The sequence below is a fragment of the Cydia pomonella genome, chromosome 20 (assembly GCF_033807575.1).
Source record: "Cydia pomonella isolate Wapato2018A chromosome 20, ilCydPomo1, whole genome shotgun sequence".
Lineage (NCBI taxonomy): Eukaryota > Metazoa > Arthropoda > Insecta > Lepidoptera > Tortricidae > Cydia > Cydia pomonella.
In genome coordinates, this window is record NC_084722.1 from 12,520,339 (window position 1) to 12,544,458 (window position 24,120).

The 24,120-nt window shown below is 35.7% G+C and overlaps 1 protein-coding gene across 2 annotated transcripts in view; it reads right to left on the reverse strand.

Moving 5' to 3' along the window:
- Positions 1-959: 959 nt before the first annotated feature.
- The window catches only part of LOC133529023 (uncharacterized), a 162,267-nt gene continuing 139,106 nt past the window's right edge, over positions 960-24,120 (reverse strand). For both annotated transcript variants that reach the window (XM_061866608.1, XM_061866607.1), the window contains one exon: positions 960-3,255. In XM_061866608.1, coding sequence (XP_061722592.1) covers positions 2,648-3,255 — 608 coding nt within the window. In that variant the 3' untranslated portion in view covers positions 960-2,647. The remainder of the gene's footprint in view (positions 3,256-24,120) is intronic.

Consider the following 24,120-nt stretch of genomic DNA (forward strand, 5'->3'; position numbering starts at 1 on the left):
TACGCAAATCGATTTGCAAGACCAAAGTGGTCCCATAAGTGATCCGTAAACAAAGTTTTCTACGATCGCAGACGACATCGGCACCGCCGTCGGGCCCGAGCAAGATCATTTTCCATTATAATTGCGTTTTCATTAGCATTCTTCTAACGAAATACTGAACAGATATTGATGCGATTTCATATAATGCTACGTGTAACTTCACTTTTAGATGATTTTATTGTAGGTACCTAATATATCCTATCCACTACCTATCTATCTGAAGAATTAAAAGCACATGAAGATTCAAGCTTTCGTGTAAAGATAGTTTAAAATCGCGTAGCTAATAAATAAATTACTTGAGTTTCACATGAACGAACTCTTACTTAATGTAATTAATTCATTGAATATTAATTGTTGTGAATTTCCGAAACACTTTTAGCCCAATTTGAAATTAAGATTATGTGACTACGAATTTGCATTCTATTTATTTCGTTCGTTATAATATATCTAATTCCAGTAATTACCTTCATACTAAAACAATTAAATTGGATTATAAGTCCAAAAGTCCTTTGAAAATAAACATGAAATTTGATGTTATTGTAAACACCCCTATAATGGAATAGGCACCAGTAATAGGATGGTATAGACAAATCCTGTAAAACAAGTATTTACCATCAGTTTTTAATCGCTGGCAACATTTTACCATAAACAAGAGCCAAAGAGCCGCTTAAGTATGATTTTTCATTGATATTTATTAGTTTGAAAATTTATGGTGCCATATATCCCATGACTGGGGCAAGAAACCATAGTTTTAATTGGTTAATAATATTGAAACCAGTTGCAGTAGCTTTTATTAAATACATAGAAAACATAAAGGATTGGAAAGGAGCATGAAAAAAGGAACGATTGTGATAGCTACGCTCCAAATATTTGGTTAGTACCTGGGAAATAAAAATTATATAAGAAACAAAACTCAGAAGGAAATTAACAAAACACTTTTATTGCTTCAAACAGCTAGTCTAAGAAAATAGTACTACAATTAATTAACAATTCAAATACAATAAAATGAAAACATGAAGAATAATGCACACTTACGAAAATAGATTTAATATTTTATTTATAATTCTAGAATTCATTATGAATAGTAATTATTATGACTTTTTACTTATAATAAAAGCTCCTATATTACATTCAGTGCCATCACAGTCATGCATAAGTGAATTCATCCATAGGCTATGTCAACAATCAGTAAGTAAAAAGCGAAATTTAACCGTTATGCCCTACATTAATTCGCTGGGCAAAGATATTATTTAAATAACTATCGAAGACCGAACGTGTTTTGTTTTGGAGACCATTTGGTTGCAGGATCTGCCCAGTGGATAATTGTGCCGCTCTTGAGAATGTCTCGTGCAAGAACATTCCCCATACAAAACGAAGAACTTTGTTGAGAACAGCACAGCCTACTTTGTTTAAAAAACCTGACGTTCCCGTGAGGTAATTTATAAATGACCACCCAGAATGCCAACGTTTATCACGTGGTAAATTTACCCTTTCTTTAATATGTTTTATTATTTGTCAACATTAGAATATAGTAGCTTTTTCTACGCGCGATAAACACCTCAATAACTCGCCGTTCGAATTTCAAAAATATTAATTCACTTCACGGATAATGCCATTGAAAACAGACATTACATACAAAGTAATAAAATTTAAAATACAAATCAAGCTTCCAAACCAAGTATTTGCACCAAAAAAAATTTAAAAGCAAGCATCGACTAGGATTCACACAAAATAAGAAACCAATTCACATTGAAAAATACTTAATATTATGGCTACTTATCATAAATATTCTTATTGAATACATAAATAACAATCCATTTTCATTATTTTGTCCGAAATTGTCCGACTGCAATCTCTCTCACAAAGATTGGTGGCATTTCTGTTCATCACGATGTGGCGCCGCTTACACGGCAGTTTTTGCTCAAATATTCGTGTAGCATACTTTTCTTAGTGTAGAAAACAACAGAGATGTGGAGACGTCTTTAAACAAATACCACAAAGTGGGCTCGGACGTTTATGACACCACATGACCTGGTAACCACTACATCTACTATCAGGCACTACATCCAAATTCATTCATTTACTATATAAATCTTCTTGACCACTTTTAGACTTTATTTTGCTAGTAGTTATAGGTATAATGTATAAGCACTTCGTGTTTGTAAGACACTATGAGGTATTATTGCTCTGTGATCTTTTTAAATTATGGATTTTTAGGTTTTGAAACGCAAATACGCTTGTAATATCCTAATATTTTAGAGCCACCACAACATGGCCAATAATGTCTCTTCTCATACACGATCTGATCATATTTTAACTTTATGCATGTAAAATAAAACAATATCATATAATAAAAGTAAAGAAATAACGATATAAAGCGGTGCAAAGTAGCTAAGTAACTAAGGAGCAATGTACAATAGAAAGAAAAAATATTTTACATGGATAATAAATAATTAAGATCTAAAACACACACAAAATTTTGACTAAATAACTAACCTTTTAAAAGTTCTATTTGCGGAGATAAACTTTATACAATTGTATTTACACAAAAATCCCGGCCTAGCCTTGTCTTAAAATAAAACTAAAATAAGAATGATACAACTATAAACTAAACCACTTGGACTGTGGCAAAAGCACTGAATGTAACTTTCTTTGGTGGTTCAGCACTACAGGTCCTCACTACGGACCTTTTTGAGCCATCGTGGCCGTCTCTAGTCTTCAGTACTGGCTTCAAATTAGCCACATCATTATGTGACTGGGCTTTAAACCTTCCAATAGTATTGCTGGGACTGCCTAGGTCTCTTAGCTTGTTGGTTAAGCCCGTGATCCGATGTGATATGTTGGAATAGTTAGTTTTCTTCGGCTCGGTTTTGTTCTTCTCGTTTAACTTCATGGGTAAGTCGAGGTTTTGCAGTGACGCGTATTTACGATGATCTGTGGTTAGGTTGATGTTTCTTTTGATTTCGGTGGTTGGTCTAGGGAGCCTGGGTGGTCGTTGGAGAAAGTTGTTGGGCCTGAAGGGTAGAGGGGTGAGTTTAGGCTTGGGATCGCTGGCCAGCCGGTAGTATTGGGGCACGGGGTCGATCCTGGGGGGTTTCCGGAGGGTGAGCGCCATGGCCATCTTCGTGGGGCGGGCGAGGCTGTCGAACGCGGTGGTGGAGAACTGCGAGCGGCTGCTCCTCCATTCTTCGCGGTCTGATTCGTACCCAGTCGCCACTGTAACATAGAGAAGTCACAATCAGTGATGCATTTTAACGGCCTCCTAGGATAGTCGGTAGTGACCCTGCATGAAGCAGGAGGTCCCCGGTTCGATCCCGGTAGGCAAGGGCATTTATCTGTATGTTCGTTTCTAATATTTGTTCCTGAGTTATAGGATATATAGGATAGGATAGTATCTATGTATCTAAGTATGTATTTCTATATATAAGTATTTATTTATCATCATCCATAGTAGTATCTCCTTAGTAGGTACAAGTTTTGCTATGTTTGGGGCTCTGTCGTTATGTGTAAGATTGTGTGGGGGTTATTTGGGAATATTTATTTATTTAGGAAGAGTCCGTCTAATCTAGCTTTGCACCGACATAGAAAGTGACAGAGTGTGGAAGAGTCCCCGTGTGGAATAAACGTCAAATTCTTATAACATTTCACTTTGTCGCTGCCATGTCGTTTTCTATCTAAGATGGTTTCCGAGTCTTCGGACTGATGTACGGTAGAAGATTTTTTTCCTGGCCGAAGTTTTCGATCAGAGGTAGAAAAATTAAAAATTATTGCGTGTACCTAACGAACACACAATGTTATCTCACCGAAAACAATATGGCAGATTAAACAAGAAGAATTACCATAACAATGTATTGTTCCACTTTGTATCGCGTGACTTGAGGTCAAGTTTACATTTCAGTCTCAGAGGTCAATATATTTTTAATGAACCAATTATAATGCAATGAAGTAGTTACGACCAAGTAAATATATCTTATTTTTGGTCCAGTCAATCCAGCTTGAGGTACAACGTCGGCAATGCCGCTTGTATTTTTGTCAATATTGGTTGAGAGGTGGCATGGGGCATAGGTTTTTACTTATACCGGGTATTTCCTGTATCAGGAGCAATGAATTAAACTGTAGGCTGTACTCCTCAAACTCACCAGCATTTGTTTAGCAACTTTTAAAAATAATGTATGTTTTAATTTTTATTACACATTGAAGTTAATTCTAAGACGTAATGTATTGCGAATTTTGTTACGTTTAACGCGTGATAAGCAATATCAAATCAAACACACTGATGTCAGCGTACATTGAAAATAATATGAATTTGTATGAAAAAGATTAAAACTAAAGATTACATAATTTTTAAAAGTTATTAATCAAAAGTTATATCGTTTTAGGAGTACAATATATGGTTTAATTATTTGCGTGTGACAGGAAACACCCGGTATATAAGTAGGTATTTCTGGGCTCCATTTAATCATTTTATACGCACACGGTGGGAGTTTAGATTACAGATATTATATGTAAGTAGATAAATAAGGTCAGGTGGGGCATCCAATATTCTTATCATTACCAAAATTTAATTTAAGTGAGAATGTCAATATTGTGTAATATCAGTCAAGTCATGTTTATTTGACCAAGTTATCTTATTACTATTTATAAGTTATCGAGTTTACTCAATATCGAATTTTAGCGAAACTTGCCAATAATATTTGCATTTAAATAAATGTCACAAATATCCCTGAAATTAAATTTCAAAAGCTGTCATGTTGTCAACCTTGTAATAATTTACTACAAGTTACTTTTTAACTTGAACCTGAAAAATAGGTATTTGTTTTTTTTTATGTTACCTATAGGTACCTTTCAAAATGTGTCGTGCCTCTTAAAATGTATTTACCTAAGTGTAAACGCCAGTCCAGGCGGGTCTATTTTTTCCAACTTATATCATCATCATCTTGCTCGCGTTATCCCGGCATTTTGCCACGGCTCATGGGAGCCTGGGGTCCGCTTGACAACTAATCCTTAGAATTTTCGTAGGCACTAGTTTTTACGAAAGCGACTGCCATCTGACCTTCCAACCCAGAGGGTAAATTAGGCCTTTTTGGGATTAGTCCGGTTATCTCACGATGTTTTCCTTCACCGAAAAGTGACTGGTGTATAACAAATGATATTTCGTACGTACCGTCCCGAAAATCTCATTGGTACGAGCCGGGGTTTGAACCAGCGACCTCTGGATTGCAATCGCACGCTCTTACTGCTAGGCCACCAGCGCTTCTGATTAAATTGTCAATTCAATTGTGCGGTGTGGACGCAAAAATGAAATCAGCTCGTTGATCACACTTGATTCGATTGTAAGATTATAAATTATAACCCTGATCGGTAATGTGATGTGATGTGATCATCAGGAGCTGCGAATGCAAAATGCCAGTTTTAGACGCTGATTGGGGCAATTTTTTTACTTCGAGCCATTAACCATAAACCTAAAATTGGTGATTAAATTTTGTACGCGTGGACGCTAGATGAATGAGATCGATGCCAATTTAATTTTCGAAGTACCTAACCCCAGTGAACATTAAATATAGGTAGCCATATGTTTACGTGCCTACCTAGCCGTCGGTAATATACTCATAACAATAACTGATTATATGATCATCATGCTTCACTCTTTTCAAATCTCTCAGGTCTATCTCTCTATGTTATCCATTGAATTAAAGCCTTTCATTTCAATGCCTATAATTTTGTTGCGTTCGTATAATTGCAAAATTGCTAAAACTGTGTTACTTATATTACATTTCTGCAATAACATAGAAATTATATAGCAAGATTGCATTAATCGGATGTGCCAATTTCTAGGGTCTTTGTACGAAAATGTCAATAATAACAATACTGTAAGCTGATTGAAATCAATTCTGCCGAAACAGTTTTTTGATTCGAATACAGTCCCACGAAGCTTACTTAAGCACACTCACGTCTGAAAACATCGACACGATAGAAGTGCCGAAAATATGTATACACGACCTTATGGCCTATTAGGGTAGTGTATACATATTTTTGGCACTTTGTCCGTATCGAGACTTTCAGACGTGACCGTACCAGAATCGAAAAAAAATGTTCAGAGTAAAATGTAATTAAACAGTAGATACTAAAATATAAAATAAAACCAGTGTAGATCAGGCTCTATAGGACGTGTCATCCACGATGACGCGCAAATTTGTCAAATCTAATCTTTAATAGCACGGCAATACAAGTCAAGGCATGCGTCTTCGTGAATGATACGATATCTGGATCGGGCGGCTGTCCGCCCATATAATTGCCATTTGTAATTGCCAAGACAAAAGCAATTTTGATTTGTTAAAATAAAGATACAAATAAGAATGAAATGAGAAATCTTTTTATAAGCCTCTGGGTAGCTATTAGAATAGAACTTATACATAAATATAGTATATGAGTACGTAAGTAGACGTGAAACAGACCTCTGGAGAAACTGTCATTCTTTGTAAATTAAATTTAAACTAAGGTATCACAATGAATGTCTCATAAATAGAAGTTAATAGTTTATCTCCAAGAAGATATCATATTCATCATAATTATAGGTTTAGTGACATTTAATTGGCATTGCATTGGCGTGTAATGAATAGCTTTATGATAGTAAATCGACACGGCATTGCCGTCGGCAAGTTTTTGCAAACCTGTTTATTGCTAGAAAGATGATACCTAAATACAAGGAAGTGTTATAAGGATAACCGAAAATAGTAGACAAACTAAACTTAAGGTCAAAGGAAGCACTTAAATAAAGGTTAAATGAAAGATTTATATGTATAGTCTCGCCAACCATATTCATCACTTAAAAATGGCATAAAAAAGTGTGATTATATTTTAATGTGAAACAATAAGACGAAGCGCCCGATGGAAAGTGGTCACCTTCGCCCATCTGCATAACCAACATCAATTCTGCATAAAAATCGTAAAAGAAGATAGATATTAGCCCACGTGTCCACGATAATTTATTCTCCCCGCTTCTATAAATGAATGCTAAAGGATGCCCCAAAATAAAGGTATGTATTTCGCAGAATGTAGCCAATCAACGACTCGGATTAATGTAATCAGTATACATGTATCCAACGAAAACTCCTCTCTGCTCCTGTGGACCACTAATGTCAAAAAGAAGTACCTAAGTACTTAGGGCGGCACGTATTGCAACCCTATGAGGTACAGAACATTAACGCCCAAAGAATCTGGAATTTCCTGGATTCAACGGGCATTAGTAATGAAATTTAAAGGGTTGTCACAATAGATCACTGCCTGGTCGGCATGGCACTCAAAGGCTCACAAACTCCAATAATAAATAAATAACCAACGAAAATATAAACTTTACCAACTTTATACAAAATCCTTTAGAAGGCTCTACTCCTCACGGCAAGTATCACAACACTGGGCAAAGCTGCAAAACCAAATGTCAAACGATCACCAGTATTATATCAATATTTGTCTCGCCAATTTGGCAATGTGCACAACTTGCATCAAGGCTTTATTTAAATGTTTGTATGCGATCCGTGCGGAAGCCCGTGCTTGGAATGCTGAGTTCGAAACTGATGTAATTGGTCGGATTTAGTTCTTTAATTTGTATTGGTGCGTCTGCACATTTCGCCGTGGTTTTAAAACGACGTGTAATTTAATTAATTCCTATAAACAAACGATCTTTTAGATACAATAGAGCAGCATTGCAATTCGTCAAGACATTGCAAGTGCAGCTGAGTAGGTATCTAAGCGTTATTTAAGAATGCAATGCGTGTTTGTTTTTGTTGCAATACACTTTTGCGTTATCCGCCGAATACAAAAAAATCTAAATGAAACAATAAGTAAATTTAGACGAATAAATAAATTAAGTCATTATAACTCGGATGCTTGGATATACAATATGGAAATACTTCCTAGTATTTTTTGTTCCCAAACAAATAACTAAGAAACCTTACAAACCTAACATAGGGACCAAAGTTACGAGCAAGTGTTGAAAACTGTCATTTAACAAGGCAGTTACTTTACCTACTGTCATATGTGCCACTGTAACTGAACACTTACCGGTCGAGCATGAAGGGCTCTCGCGCAGAGCTTTCGTAACCTTACACCCAGAAGGACGCAAGTCTCGTACGGTTGGTTTGAAAGAATATCGTTTTCGCATGCGCAACATTTGCTTCCTTATATGTGCCTATTAGTGCCTGACGGCGAGTCAAATCAACACCTGCAGGTAATGTAACACCAGTTACACCGCCACATACCTATTCACGTGACAAATCAGTTGAAGTGAAAAAAGGTACCTACCGGGGGGTATAGAAATTTGTGTGAAAAGGTGTTAAGCTTGCAATGCAAGTATTGCAGAATGTACATATCAATTTACACAAGCTAACGCACCTTCCGTTCCCCTTTTCAGGTTTTCGGAATAAAAATGATAAAAACTAAAGTTTATTATTTTCGTTTTGTCATGTCCGTATCATAACTAGGTATTATATGAAAGAACAGAACTGGGTGATTTTCTTGTTATTTATCTCCTGCTAACCTAGCCAGTTGTATCTTTTAGCATAGGCGAAAGTACATCAAAATATGTAAGTATATACACGACATATTCGGTATAGAAATAGAAGATTTTTTTATGACGCGAAATTTTTTTGGCCTTGTTGAAAGGTTGGCCGACTTTGATGACCTGCCCCATAGAAAAAAAATTCGCGTTATAATTTTTTTTTCTTCTACATTAAACGGATCCTCACTATTTTTGTTAAACCCTGTATTTGTTGGAAGCGTCTCCATCTTCATGTCTCTAACATAAAACACATAGGCGCAATTATCCCAGTGAACTTTATTAATGCTCGTAAATATGCCTATTTTAAAATGCATAGTCTTTTAAAAGTATCTATATGCACTTCAGCTGAGCCGATAATAGCAGCGAACCTCATTTCACAAAATACCAGGTAAAGGTAGTATGTCCTAATAAGACACCTTTTAACCTAAATATTGTATTGACAATAATGAAATGCAAACGTACAGCGAAATGAGCAAACCGATATGGTGCGGTTTTGGTGACGCAAGTGACGCACTACAAGCTACTTTCTGTTATTGACAACTATTTAAAGCAAACATGATGATTTATCCATAAGAAGATAATAGAACTTTGATGAAAAGGCATTTTAAGTATAGTATTATTAGGTGCCAGCAAATACCTCTAACAATTTTGATGTAGGTAGGTACATTATTCCTATTATAACTTATAATTTTCGGCAAATGGTTTTCGGTTTTCGAAAATTTCCTCCATTCTGTGGTTTTCAACCTGATTTTGCGTCGAAAAATTATACATTTTCTTTGAAGCTTTCCATGACCCTTTGATTCGTTCTTAAAACGTACCCTTTCTTTGGGAATTCCTGTTATAAATTTTGTTAACGAGCTATATACAATATTTTTAATCAAGTATTAAACATATATTCCTCGATGTTAAAGACGCAAAACTATTCGTGTCAAGTACTTTTAGCCACTTGCACAAATTGAATAAGTACTATGATTACTCCCAAGTTTCAGGAACTAACTCCGAGCACGCCAGTAACGGTCCAACACTGCATTGTTGGCTGGTCGATATGGACGTTTATGAGCCAAAGTTGCGTGCGCGCAGGCCGGTCGAATTTTCAAACTGACCAGTATAGCGTGATCTCGAGAGACAGCACTCAAGTCCCATATCCACTCACATGATTCCGATTTTAACGAAAGGTGCCCTGAATTGCTCTGCCATTTCGCAGATACGACGGCACAGTGTCGTGATATCTTCAAAAATCGATAACTTTGCTTCTGCTTAAGCATTTGGAATAATTCTTTCGGTTTTATAATGGTAAAGAAACAAAGAAATTTATTTTCTTACTTTAGCTATTTGCTGTTATAATAAAAATAATTATTAAAAATTCACGAAGTTTACCCAAAGGAATAATTTCCGAGTTATAGTAGAAAACTATTTTTAATAAAAAATCTAAATCGATAACATATCTTTTTTTGTATTCAATTTAAAGAAGGCTTAATAAGCTTTTAATTGATACTAAAAACCTTGATAGCTCACCTATAAAATTGCAGAGTAAAACTGATTCAAATTCTGATAAGGAACTTTCGAATTGCTCCACCTGGCGTGTAACTATGTGCTATGTTCGTGATTTTTTTTTGGCTAATTTAGACACTGAAGTACAAAAATATAGTAAAAAACCGTTTAAGACACTAATTACCTTGAAATAAAATACATAATTTATGTAATTATCACAATGATAGTGGCTTTATAACTTAAAATAACAAAAGAGTATTTACATACCTACTACACTTTGGTGTTTTTAAAACGGCCGATCACCAACAACCGAACTAACTTATAACTACACTAACACGTATAATATATACACCATAACATACACTTTACAACAAATTAAGCACAATAAACAAATAGTAACTATTAACACATGAAATTATACTGATTACAAACGTAAATAAACAAACAAACTGACCTGCGCCATGTCAAAAACAAAGATGGCTACCTATTTAGGTCGGAGACACAACAGTCGCGCGGTGCAGATGTTCAACAGAAATAGGAACTTTTAACACATTCACTGCCAGACGAAAAACGGCAAGCTACCCCAGGATCCGGGCAATATAGCAAAGAAATATTAGTAAATAGAAATTATAAGTAAGTAGTAACAAACACCCCAAAACGCGTATGCAACGTCTAGTGTACCACATGCCTTACGATGTACAGAAATGCTTTAAGCAACCAGAGTTGCTGTGTTTGTACTTACAATTTTCCGTCACATGGTTTGTTCGCTAATCCTGGATAATACACAGTGATTTAATGCATTTTATTGTTTATTAATGTAATTTAATAATCGAACTATTTAATGACTATAGGTTGCTCAAGATATATTTGGTAATCATAGAAATCTAGGGCATTAAAATAGGAAACACGCCAAAAATCTACAGAGTTATTGGTTTGAAGTGAGATTTTATGGTTATCAATATTAACTAGGTCTAAAATATAGTTTTAATTTAATAGACCAATAAACGCGGAGTAATTTAATATATAATACTAACAGAAATATGTAAATTTGAATACTTACGGCATTTTAAAACTCGCAGCAACTTTTAACACACGCACTTTTCCGAACAACTTGCAAAGTAACATAGATAAAAAATACTGTGGTTATGTCTATGTGGTTGAAACATTTTTTAAATATTGTCACGTTGGTATTCTGTGTTTTAATAATTGTTTACACCATATCTGTGCAGCCCTTCACAGATAAGAAATAAAAAACCGCATACACTCCGTTCGCAACTCGAGTTGCGACGATCATTTTAGAGGTGCGAAATGTTGAAACCTTAGTTGCTGGAATCATGTGAGTGGATAGGCTTCTCCAATTTCCAAATGCTTATAGAGAAGAGTTAGGTGCAGTAGAATCAGCTACAAGAGTTTTTGAAAAATCCTAGAGCTTTTTAGAGCACAACGCCGTTGACAAAAAAATAATTAGCAATCTTGAGGCCTTTCTTAGTAACTTACTCTATTTAAAACATGATTTCTTGATTGTCGCACGATAGAAAAAATCACATAGAACACCTTAAAAATTGTAACATTTTTTGCACAAGAGCTAGAAATATGTAAATTGCTTCTAAAAGTCCGCAATTTTATATTTCATCGAACTCATTGATTAGGTACCTACATTATTTTGTTAAAACAGCCATTTCGTTTACTCTTACGCTCACTGATTGTGAGAGAAGAAGCTGAACCCACGGGATCATAAGCCGGCTTGCCTATATATATTTTTCTTTTCGTGTCGAGGTTCCTCATACCCAAGTCCAAAAGGCAGCGGTGTTGACAGCCCTGGCTGTCGCGTCCAGATCCAGCTCCGAACAGAGGTGGACTTGAAAACAGCGGTTCCATAGCAGCTCACCAAGTACACGAACGAAGCCTCCATCTCGAGTAACGTTGGCAACTTTTGACAGTAAGATCGTGATGTTCACGGTATCGTAGGCTGCAGATAGATCAACGAAAGCCACGCCATTGACCACGCCAAGCTCGAATATTAATAACTCGTTGCCACCAGTGTACAGTCTGATGAGCATGATCTCTGTGCATTAACCTGAGGATATGTGAGTGTGTGCTGCAAGTTTTGGAGCGCGGGGTCCAAGCAGGGCTCCCCTACTATTTCCCCGGAAGTCCAGTGCAAATTACTGGTTTCCATGAGTCGTTGACTTATCTGTGGTGGTAGCGGTTGGAATAGGAGCTTTTTGTGGTCTGCGGCCAGCCTAACATACACTCGTTAAACTTAATCTTAGGCTTTGGCTAACTGCGTGACTAGCACTATACTGTATGGTGGTCACTCAGTATGGGTAGGTACCTAGTACAAAATGTGCAAATGGAGAAAATATAATTTTTATGACATTTGATTTTTTTCTTGAAAATTATTTTCAAAACTTTGTTTTTTTTTTTTAATGGATAGATATAAAGATAGATAAAAAATTGTTTGCCACAATACGAGTACACACAGAAAATACAAATAATAAAATGACAAATATATAAATAAATATTAACATCATTACACAAATTGACTAAGTCCCACAGTAAGCTCATTAAGGCTTGCGTTGAGGGTACTTTGACAACGATATATATACGTAATATATAAATATTTATAAATACTTAAATACATAGAAAACACTCATGACTCAGGAACAAATATCCGTGCTCATCACACGAATAAATGCCTTTACCAGGATTTGAACCCGGGACCATCGGCTTCATAGGCAGGGTCATTACCCACTACGCCAGACCGGTCGTCAAAAACAACACAGATAATACAAAATCAAACAAGAAAAACACAGATTTTTACAAAACAAAAGTAGAAAGAAACAACTACATTGAAACACTATATATAAATGAATATAGAGAATGCCTTTTGGCATTAAGTTCGCCATTTGTACATTTTTCTTTATGTGTGCATAAATAAATAAATAAATATTAATATTTATAATAGTGACTGGTGACTGAAGAGCTGGCGGCTTCCTCGCACAATGTATCAGTATTGCGATACAACGAGGAAATGCCGCCAGCATCCTTGGTACAATGCCTCAAGGGCCTAATTTAGATATAAGCTAGTTATAGTAATCTTCTGTATATATCCATTTTACGTATATTGTTATTGTAAATAAAGATTTTAGATATTCTAAATGTCAATATTTAGATACCTGCTATATTTTTGTAAATCTATTAGAGAATTGTAAACAGTCTTGACAAGTATTCTCATCCGTTACTATTGAAGCTCAAATCAAATTTTAATTAGGGCAAGTCAGGTTTGACTAATTATAGAGGCGTAATTAGTTTAGCCGTAATTGTAAGTAGGTCTGCTGATGAACATATTGAGACGAACTTGATTACATAAACTATTTTATTGTATTAAGGCAATAATTGCATTTAGAAGCATGGTTTCAACACATTCTCTAATTAACGTTATGCTTTTGTTTATTCATTTTAACAACCATTATTTTTGTTTTACTCGGAAGATTAATAGTAGTTGTAAGAATGGAGGAGTTGAAAAATTTAATATTTAAGCAATTGTTCAATCGAAAGTTTTTTAAATATAATGGACACAGTTTTAGCCCCCCAGTAAGCTCGATAAGGCTCGTGTTGTGCGTACTAAACTACGACGTATTTAATTAATAGGTAGTTATAAATAAATAAATAAATATTAGTTAATATTAGTTAGTTATAGATACATATAAAACATCATCATTAGGCATTGGAGTTTTTATCGCATGGTAAGACTAATAGCGAGCTATGGAGTCGATATTAGCAATAAAATTCAACTCATATATTCATACTCATACTCATTCATCTATTGAATTACTGATTTTAATTTTATAGTCAAGGACAAGAAAGTTAACGAGTTTGTAAACGATCCTTTAATTTTGTCTTTCAGGACACAAAATATAACAAATAAGAATAATGTATTTTTTTTTATATTTATTAATTTATATTCATATTATTTTTACCTCTTTTAATATACAAATTAGTTTTTTTTATTAAATTTCTTAAGTGTCATATTTATATAATTATTCAAAGATAAAATTAAAGGATCGTTTACAAATAACTCGTTAACGTTCTTGTCCTTGATTATGAAATTAAAATCAGTAATTAAATAGATGAATGAGTAGTATGAATATGAGTTGAATTGTATTGCTAATGTCGACTCCATAGCTCGCTATTAGTCTTAACATGCGATAAAAACTCCGATGCCTAATCATCATCATCATACATAATCTGTGATGAACACCCAAATAAATGCCTTTACCGGTATTTGAACCCGGCACCTTCTGCTTCGTAGGCAGGCCGTTACGGAGCAGACTAAGAGGCCGACAATTGACAGTTGCATTTGTCGCTTATCACATATATCCTACCTATCGTGTCAATTGATGCGATCGCCACCATGGTAACCTAAACAAATACATCTGGACCAACAGTACCCCTAGTGTAACTTTGATCGACATCATAACGTGACGAACGCGTTTGCGTTAAGTCTCATTTTGTATAGGATTTTGAGTTTCCAAAACGTCCCGCTTGGCGCGCTCTTTCTAAATCCAATACAAAATGAGACTAAACGCAAACGCGTACGTCACGTTTAGAAATCGAATTTATTTACACTAGGGGTACAGATTAATATGGAAGAATAGCTTTGCGATCCTAGCGAAATAACCGTACTTTTTCTATGAAATTACAATTCGGGAAAAAACGTTTTCCACTAACTAAATCTTAACAAATCCCTTTGATTTTGATCGATCGCTTCAGCATAATATATTCTAGGTTTAAAGGGTTCGCTTAAAAAAAAATATTGCAAATGTTGAAAAAAAAGGATAACCTATAAACCTAGTTTTTCATTGTGTTAATAACACACTAAAAGAACACGGAGAATTGGAAAAACGTTTTCTCTTTTTGTATGGACCATCATGGCGATGCGACTTTGACAGCAATCCTCATTTTGTATAATATGGAAGGTAGAGGCAAGGAACAGAAACTCCTTAGGCAGAATTATTGCAAAAGTGTCCAGCTGTCAGCTATAAATAATAGTTCCAAATCTCTCCAGAGTAGCGCTAGAGTAGCTAAAAACCTAGGCGTTATTGACGGAGTGAAGTGTGCTGTCTATGATTAGATTTATTTCTCAAGTATTCTAGGTATTGTAGCGCCACCTATTTATGGTTTTTTGTCGGACAGTTTTTGGTATATGGAGATTTTGTTCCTTGCCTCTACCTTCCATATTGTATAAGTAATAGTTCGGTCAAACAAAACTATGTTCACGTTTTTTCTGTAGACACACCCAAAAGCTGTGTGTTCATCAAAACGTGATCAAAACTGTAAAATTTTCTCTCCTACTACTAACACTACTACTATACTAGTTAACAACTTGTGGGGATGTAGATAATGATTTTATCATACTTATACGAGTTCATGTTTAAATAAGAAAATTATACTCCTTAACTTTTGAATATGTCTACAGCAAAGACGTGAACATAATATTGTGTTTGACCCCAGTTGGTGAGTGCTGCTGTCATGTTCATGTCACATTGTCTCATTGGTCAATTCGACTGTGAAAACGTCTAAAAGTTGCTACTAAGCTATGCAAACGTCTGTCGTAAAATGAAGATTTGGAGAGAATTTCTCAACGACAAAATGCATTCTTATCAATTCGCATTTCCCACGTAATTGGTGTAACGAATTCATTCAATCAAATTTCGTTGCAACAGTCACGATGCGGATTGAATGCAATGATGCGAAACGGTAGCTGAATGCATCTTGTGTAAATACGACATAAATAAGATATTTTCGTACTGTTGACGGGACAAGTTTCACAATAAATCTGGCTTTAAGGCGTGTATTCACTTTAAACATTTTGCTTAGAAACACGGTTGCAGAAACAGAAATCCACGTGTTTCTGAAACACGGAAACAGTAGTTGCGGTAAGCACTATTGTTTATCGCCAAGTTCATTGTATCTCAGACCGTCCACACTATGTGAGCTGAAAAATTGTTTCTGTAAACATCTGCATAGTGTTTCAGATACAGTGTAAGGTAAGATGGGGTAAGACTGGGACAAGATAGGACTATTAGGAAATTTCCATACTGTTTGTTTTGCCCCGAGCAAAATAAACTATGTTGTTCTTACCCTATATTATGACCTTTAATGTGACATTCGAATGGCGACTGCAGCAGTATGACTGTCGCAGAGCTGATGTCGTTCACGCGGCAGTAATCCGGCAACGACAGCAACGCAATTAATCTGAAATGGTCTGAATGGGGTGGGTTTAGGGTCGGCAACGCGCATGTAACTCCTCTAGAGTCACAGGCGTACATAGGCTACGGAGACTGCTTACCACCAGGCGCGCCGTATGCTTGTTTGCCACCGACGTAGTATAAACAATTTTTTTATTTTATATTTTCATCAAGAGCAAATGTCATGAAAAAAACAATTGTAAACTAGACTATATTTGAAAGGGCATACTCTAAGAAAGTCGTTAAAAGGTTAAAGTTGACTCGATAGAAAAAAAATCACGAAAACATGTGTAATTTTTATTTATTTTCCAAATTGTTGATCGATACTCTGCACACCAGAGCAGTATAATTTTATTATAAAATAGCTAATGATACAGCTGGGGAATTTAACTAGCAAAATTTAAAACTGAAATATACTTTTAGAGATATTAAGGAAATGCGCCAAAACCCGCGCTATCGCTAAATCTTCCGTCACAATTTCGCGCGGCGCGCCAAATTTTTTGTTTCTTTCTAATTTCCTGGCTTTAAACTCCCTCTTAACGCTGCAGCAGTTTTGTTTCAAGCAGTAATAACATTTCAATAGTAATTAATTATGCTGCAGTCGCATTTCGAATGTAACCTTTACCCCACATTCATGGCAGTGGCGAAACGATTGAGGAGAAGAATAGCGAGCGCGAACGTGTAAACGCAGAAAAATAACGCTGAGCTTGTTCGCCTTGCCATTTGCGAGAATGTGTAACTGCGGTTTTAGATTTCACAATAATCTGTCACATTAGATTGTTATCTATGATTATATTATTTAACTACATCAGATTTTACCAGTAGCCAGTATCTATATGTGCGGCAGGGTGACATCGACACTACGGAAGGTGGAGTTAAGGAAATAAATCTCCATGTACCAAAAAGTGTCATCAAAAAACCTTAAATAGGTGGCGCTACAATACCTAGAGTACTTGAACGAAAAAATCAAATCATAGACAGCGCACTTCACTCCGTCAATAACGCCTAGGTTCTTAGCTACTCTAGCGCTACTCTGGAGAGATTTGGAACTATTATTTATAGCTGACAGCTGGACACTTTTGCAACACTCCATAATACTGACAATAACTAATTTTCGGAAATATTTGCTCCGACACAAAAAAAAAAAGTAAAAAGCCCCCCCCCCCCCCATCTCTAACTTTTGAACTTCGGGTTCAACAGCTTCCTTCCCTTTTAAAGCGAGGTTTAGACTAGCAAGACCTTGAATGCAATTTTCATTTCATTGCCGTATCTGATTAAACTTTTCAATGCAGTTTACCTTAGTAGTCAGCAATGTAACGTAAATTGCATGCAAGTTCTTGCTAGTCTACGCCTCGCTTTTGCAAAAAGACTTACCTAGGTAGGTAGGCGCTTTATAGGTATAAAGCGCTGCGAAGTTTAGGTACACCCTTTTGCTTGTTATTTACCGACAGACAGACGGACAGGTAAGTGGTAACCAAGGAACCCTGCATTGAGCATGGCCTGATATGAGATCAAATAAAGATTTATTAAAGCAATATTTCGATCGAACCTATGATAACCATGTGCCATTTGTTTATTTAACGATTTTCGTGTTATAATAACGTTTACTAAACATCCATAACCCAGGAACAGATATCAGCGATGAACGCACAAATAAATGCCGTTATCAGGATTTAAACCAGGGACCTGCTGCTTCGTAGGTCACTACTGACGGCTAGGAGACCGTTTCATTAATGTCTTCATTAATAACTATTTTCTATGAATATCATGTTTATAATTATAATGGCACAAGCTAGAATGAAGCTAGCTGAGGGCCGACCGCGAAAACCGAAATTCGCAAATTGCGGGGCTCTTTCTCTTTTACTCCAATTAAGGAGTAATTAGAGTAACAGAGAAAAATGCCTGCAATTTGCGAACTTCGATTTTCGCGGTTATAGCCCTGAAACGGACTTTACGCAACTAACATAAAACTATTATGCAAAAGATTATCTCTCGTATACCAAATGCAATAGGTTGCCGAGCAAATCTTTCACAAGGAAGATTTCTGCAACTGAATATATGGTAAATATTAGACGTACCTAATAGAGTGCCCATTATGCTAACAAACTAAAGTTGTAGAAATATGGACAGTCCAAGATTTTGAAACACACAGAATAAACAAGCTCTGGCCACGTATGCCTGTAGAAAATAATTAAGGTAGTTTTTATATAAAAAAATTGAGTGAACAGCGCCTTTTGATTTCTATACAATCTCTTGACGACCGGTCTGGCCTCGTGGGTAGTGACCCTGCTTAAGAAGCCGATGGTTCCGGGTTCAAATCCTGGTAAGGGCATTTATTCGTGTGATGAGCATGGATATTTGGTCCTGAGTCATGGGTGTTTTCTATGTATTTAAGTATTTATAAATATTTATATATTATATATATCGTTGTCTAAGTACCCTCAACACAAGCCTTTTATTGAGCTTACTGTGGGACTTAGTCAATTTGTGTAATAATGTCCTATAATATTTATTTATTTATTTATATTTATTTATTTATTTATTTATTTTGAATGAATGAATGAATTGTTTATTGCATATCACAAACCAGTACCACCTTTATGGTACATATTATGTGGTTAGTTTTAGTGACGTCCTGTAAGGACACAACAACATATAAACTAATGTTAACTTAAAACTAAGAAATAATACATTTCAAATAATTTTACATTACATATTATTAAGAATACGAGCATTACTAATCAAATTTTTGAATCAAAACTATATAGATTCATGAAAAAAGCAATTTAAATTGCTTAAATATCACGTATAATGAATTTATAATTAGATACATCCCGATACTTCGGGATGTTTTCTTAATTCGTTATAGCGATATAATCTTTTTTTATTGTTTTATTGCATGAATAAACTATCCTAACCTAACCCGGTAACCGAAGACAAACTTACAAAAACATACATAAGATTTTTGTTACATATGAACGTTAAAGTACAGTATATATACCTACTCTGTACACTCCTGAAAGTTATAAAAAAAAAACGGCCAATGCGAGACGGACTCGCGCACGAAGGGTTCCATTCCATTATCTATAAAAACGGCAAAAACACACTCTTGTTGTATTGGTGCCCCCTTAAATATTGATTATATTCTGTTTTTTAGTATTTCTTGTTAGAGCGGCAACAGAAATACATAATTTGTGATCAACTGTCTATCTCGGTTCATGAGACAGCCTGGTGACAGACAGAGGGACAGCGGAGTCTTAGTAATAGGCTCCCGTTTTACCCTTTGGGTACGGAACCCTAATAATACGATTTAGAATATTCGCTGTTGACTTTCCTAATGCGTTAGTATATTTGCTCATTAAGTACCAGTTCTAATTGCACAAGGCGCTGCCACAGGGCGTAAACTGTTATTGCTGTTGTACTCGCCTACACCGATCATTATAAGCTGATCTCTGACTTTTCTTAGTAAACTTAGTCTATGGAATCTTAATTTATGTGACTTTTTTGGACTAATTCATACATACATATAATCACGCCTATTTCTCGGAATCGTAGGCAGAGACCACAGACTTGCTACGATCCTGATATACCTCGTTCGCTTCCTTCACTTTCATAACATTCCTCATACACGCTTGCCGGTTTAATAGGGTGCTTTTGACCTGGTCTTTCTTCAGGATTTCTCCGATTTCATCAGAAAATTATTTATAGGTTTTACTTGAAATGTTTCGCTGGAGGCAAGTGCCTCGTAAGCCTTGTATAGTTGCAATACGGCAAACAGTACCGATATTAGTGTATAAAAGAATTTAGCTGTTAGATACGCATAATAAAGTTCACGTTATGGCCCTCAAGATCAGCTGCTCTGGGTCGCTGAGATGCGGTTCGGGGCCTACGAGGGGCGGAGTAAGCAGCACTTCGTGACCAGCTTTGGGCGGCTGTGGGATGGCTAACATTCATAAATTCAGCACGTATATGATGGTTGGTTTTGTATCGGTGACAGCTTGATAATGCTGTCATTTTTAATAAATGACTTCTTCATTGAATTCATTCATGATCTTCTTCTTCGTCTTTTTCAACCATGCCGTATTAAATAGCGATATCCATTTTATCACGCGGATAGAGACATTCATTATACGCCAGCTCCGGGCCAAATCTTAAAATACGTTACTGTCGAGTTCACGTTACGCTGGTCTCAAAGTACTTGGGCCCGCGCTACCTAAAACAATATACATCGTACACACGGTAAACGAGCGATTGTTTGTATTGTACGAATCGCGGATGTTTGGAGAAACATATCCGCGCTCTCTCCGCTTTCTGCCGTGTCAACTTTGCGAGTGCCTAAAGTTTTATACATGTTTGTTTACTTCGCCTTAGCCCTTTCCTGATTGCATTAGAGTAAGGTATTTTCACAACCTTATCCCAAAATTTGTCGCAGGTTTTGACGAAAGCTACTGCCATTTCACCTGTCCTTTCATTTAGTTTTAGTCTACTTTTCTAACAATTTTATTCTTCACCCTTAAAATTAGATAGAACGAGAGAAATTGTGTCAAGTCATTAAATCTACGAAAAAATTGCTTGTATTGTGCAAAAATATACTCAAATCTGATTCAGTAGTTCTTAAGATGTTCCTAATGACAATGAGAGCAATAAAACTCATTCGAGTTAGCAGAGCTAGTAAGGCCATTTTAAACATTTATGGTAAGAAAAATTCATTCCAAGAAAATTATCATTTTCTAGGTCTAAACTCTCACAGGATAAAGTAAGTTATGCAACACCATGTCTGTGCGTCTGTCCCAACTCACAACATAAACAAGAAGATGTGTAAATATCTGTCAACGTTTGCCAATTCATCACTCGGTGATATACCCCTTGTCGTCGTAAAGTTTAACGTGTTTATTATATGCGCGGGTTTCACGTGAAATTTCCTTAATGTTACATTTGGATTGTGACCGCAGCAGCGTTACTGCTACTCGTTGACAGATATATTACGTTAATTATAAATGCCAAATATATTGCTATTTCCTTGGAAAGTCACACTTAGATATGGCGGCGGCTAGATTGGTATGACTTTTAATTAGATATTACTGCCTACCATCAGGCGGGCCGTATGCTTGTTTGCCACCGACGTAGTATAAAAAAACATGTCCTTCTTTGGGTCACAGACTTACACATATGAGTACCAAAATTTTAACTTGATGATAATTGGTCCAGTAGTTTTGGAGCAAATTGGCTGTGGCAGATGGACCAACAGACAGACGCACGAATGATCCTATAAGGGTTTCATTTTTATTCCTTTTGAGGTACGGAACCCTATCAAATGACCCAGTGAAACATGTCGTGAGTCAGTACATGAAAACATCAAATTTATATTTTTATAAAAAATATATGAATTGGCAATATAAAAATACGGGTAAATAAGTATATTTTTTACGCATATAAATAACAATGATAAATACTTACTGTAATATTTATACATCCTGTTAATTATTTCGTAACTACACTTTAATTTTCGTTTAAAATAGTTACGTCCACTTCTTATAGTTCTAACGAAAGACTGAGAAATAGGAAAAACGTACGTAAGTAGTACGTAGTAATCATGGCATAATATCGTATGTAATGTTATGCCAACATGCACTATGACATACCTACTTATTTTACGATACATCAGTTCATCATCGTTTCTGATCTAAAAATAATTGCAGACAAAATCAAGCCCAATGCCAAATGCATGGCTTGGGTAAAAAAGTATAGGAGGAAAATTATCATTTTAAACTAAGCAAAACATTTTGCAGCATTGCGACTGTCCAAAACACCGCGGTCCAGTGGCGGATAAGGGGGTTAGTTGCTACTTAACTAACCCCCTTATTCATAAAAATGTACGTGCCTTAATTAGTTAAATTATGTTTTATCCCTTTCTTACAAATACATAAGTCAAAGTGGCAGGTAAAGACAAACAATTCATAGCTAATTAAGCTTAGTAATGCGTTTATGAATAACGCCATCTGTCTAGAAATAAGTAACTGGAATATCATAATCTTCTTTCTTATTTTATTTAGAGCCCTTTGAAATAGGCGTTGAGACATCTACCGGAAAGGCGGGATTCCAATTCCACCAGTGTGCGGCACTATGCGGCACAAGCAAATTCAGTACAATAAAGCTTGTGCTGCACAGTCACGTGCCGCACAGCGCACACTAGTGGAATCCCGTCTTTACAGTACTAGGTGTACTTTTTGACCGCACTAACGCCCCAGTAACAATTGTGCTACCCCACACCAAATATATTGTGTAGTTACCAAGCAATTAATTGCCAACGAAATTTCAATTTTTATTAAAGCAAAACTACAAGCCTTGTACAAAAATGAAGATGATATCTAAATAAAACATAAATATAATCATGACTGACTGGCTATTGTCAAAAAATCAAATTGTTTGTGCGGTTGATCATTCGAAAAAACAATCATGACTACTTAATTTATAAGTGTAAACACAAATTGTATCATCAGTAAATTTAAACACTTCTCATATAAGTAAATGACATAATCACCACCGTATCCAACTACTTCTAGTTTTAACCTTGAGTTGTTGGAACATAAACACTTACATTAATGTTGACCCTCAAATTAGTAAGTATTGAGAATTTAGTTTGTCTCGGTCTTGAAACATGAAACCTATATGCATAATTAATAGTTCCGTCTTCGTTGCCATAATAAAGGATTGGTTAAAAAATTCAACATTTAACAATAATTTCAAAGTATGTAGCGCAGAATCTGACAAGCAATAAAACAAGGTTAGCTCTGCCTTTCTTTTAGTACTAAATCGTATATTCGGAACGGTTGTATGATCGGTTGGCAGTTGCTTTCCTAAAAACTAATACCTACTACTTTGGGATAGAGTTGACAATTGGACGGAAAATCGCTATAAAGAAGAACAGCATGTACAAGGAGCAGGAAGGAGAGGAGGAACACAGCCTGAAATGTAGATTTACAATAAAAACATCCGAATGGAAAACACACCTTTAAAGTGGCGGATAATTCCAAAAAGGGACTCTTATTACATCAAAATATGAGTGATTTTTAAATGATTTTCGGGATTACCCAATTTCCGAAAATACCCGAATACACCTTACATCAATAAGTTATGAAAACCGAAAGTAGTATTCAGATTCACATGAAGTAAACTGACGTAACTGAATGTGCTTATTAAATTACCCACTTTGAAATTCATGGTTTTCCTCTTTTTACGCAAACAATCCATTTTTTTAAACTGTTATATATCCCCTACGTAATTCACCATTACAGGTGAGCCCATTACATGATACCACAGATTGTGCTCACGGAATGCAAATGCTCGTTACGTCTATTGTCTGTGGAAGATTTAGTGAACGAGTGAATGACCGGTTACGAAAGCGATGGACATCTTTGGCCTTGGCTCGGTTGCATTTATACTTCGCATTTGGCATTCTGTTTTCGTTCGGGCTGATTTGTAGCCTGACGAAAGTTCTTGCTAAGAAAAAAAAATCTACATTTATCAGGATAGAATTATGCTTCACTTTAGACCTTTAGTTTTTACAGGTTCACTGGTAAAACTTCACTGTGGAAGTCTACATTTCCTAGCTTCTTTTGTTTGTAGGTAAAACTGGCAAACAGACTTGATTACCTAGCCTACTTAACATTATGTTTACCGTCGTGTAACTCGTGTAAGACTCCATTTGTGAAATAGTTTGTAAACCATCGATTATCGGTTGTTTCCTAACACGAACATTTTCCGAAGTTATGAAGTTAG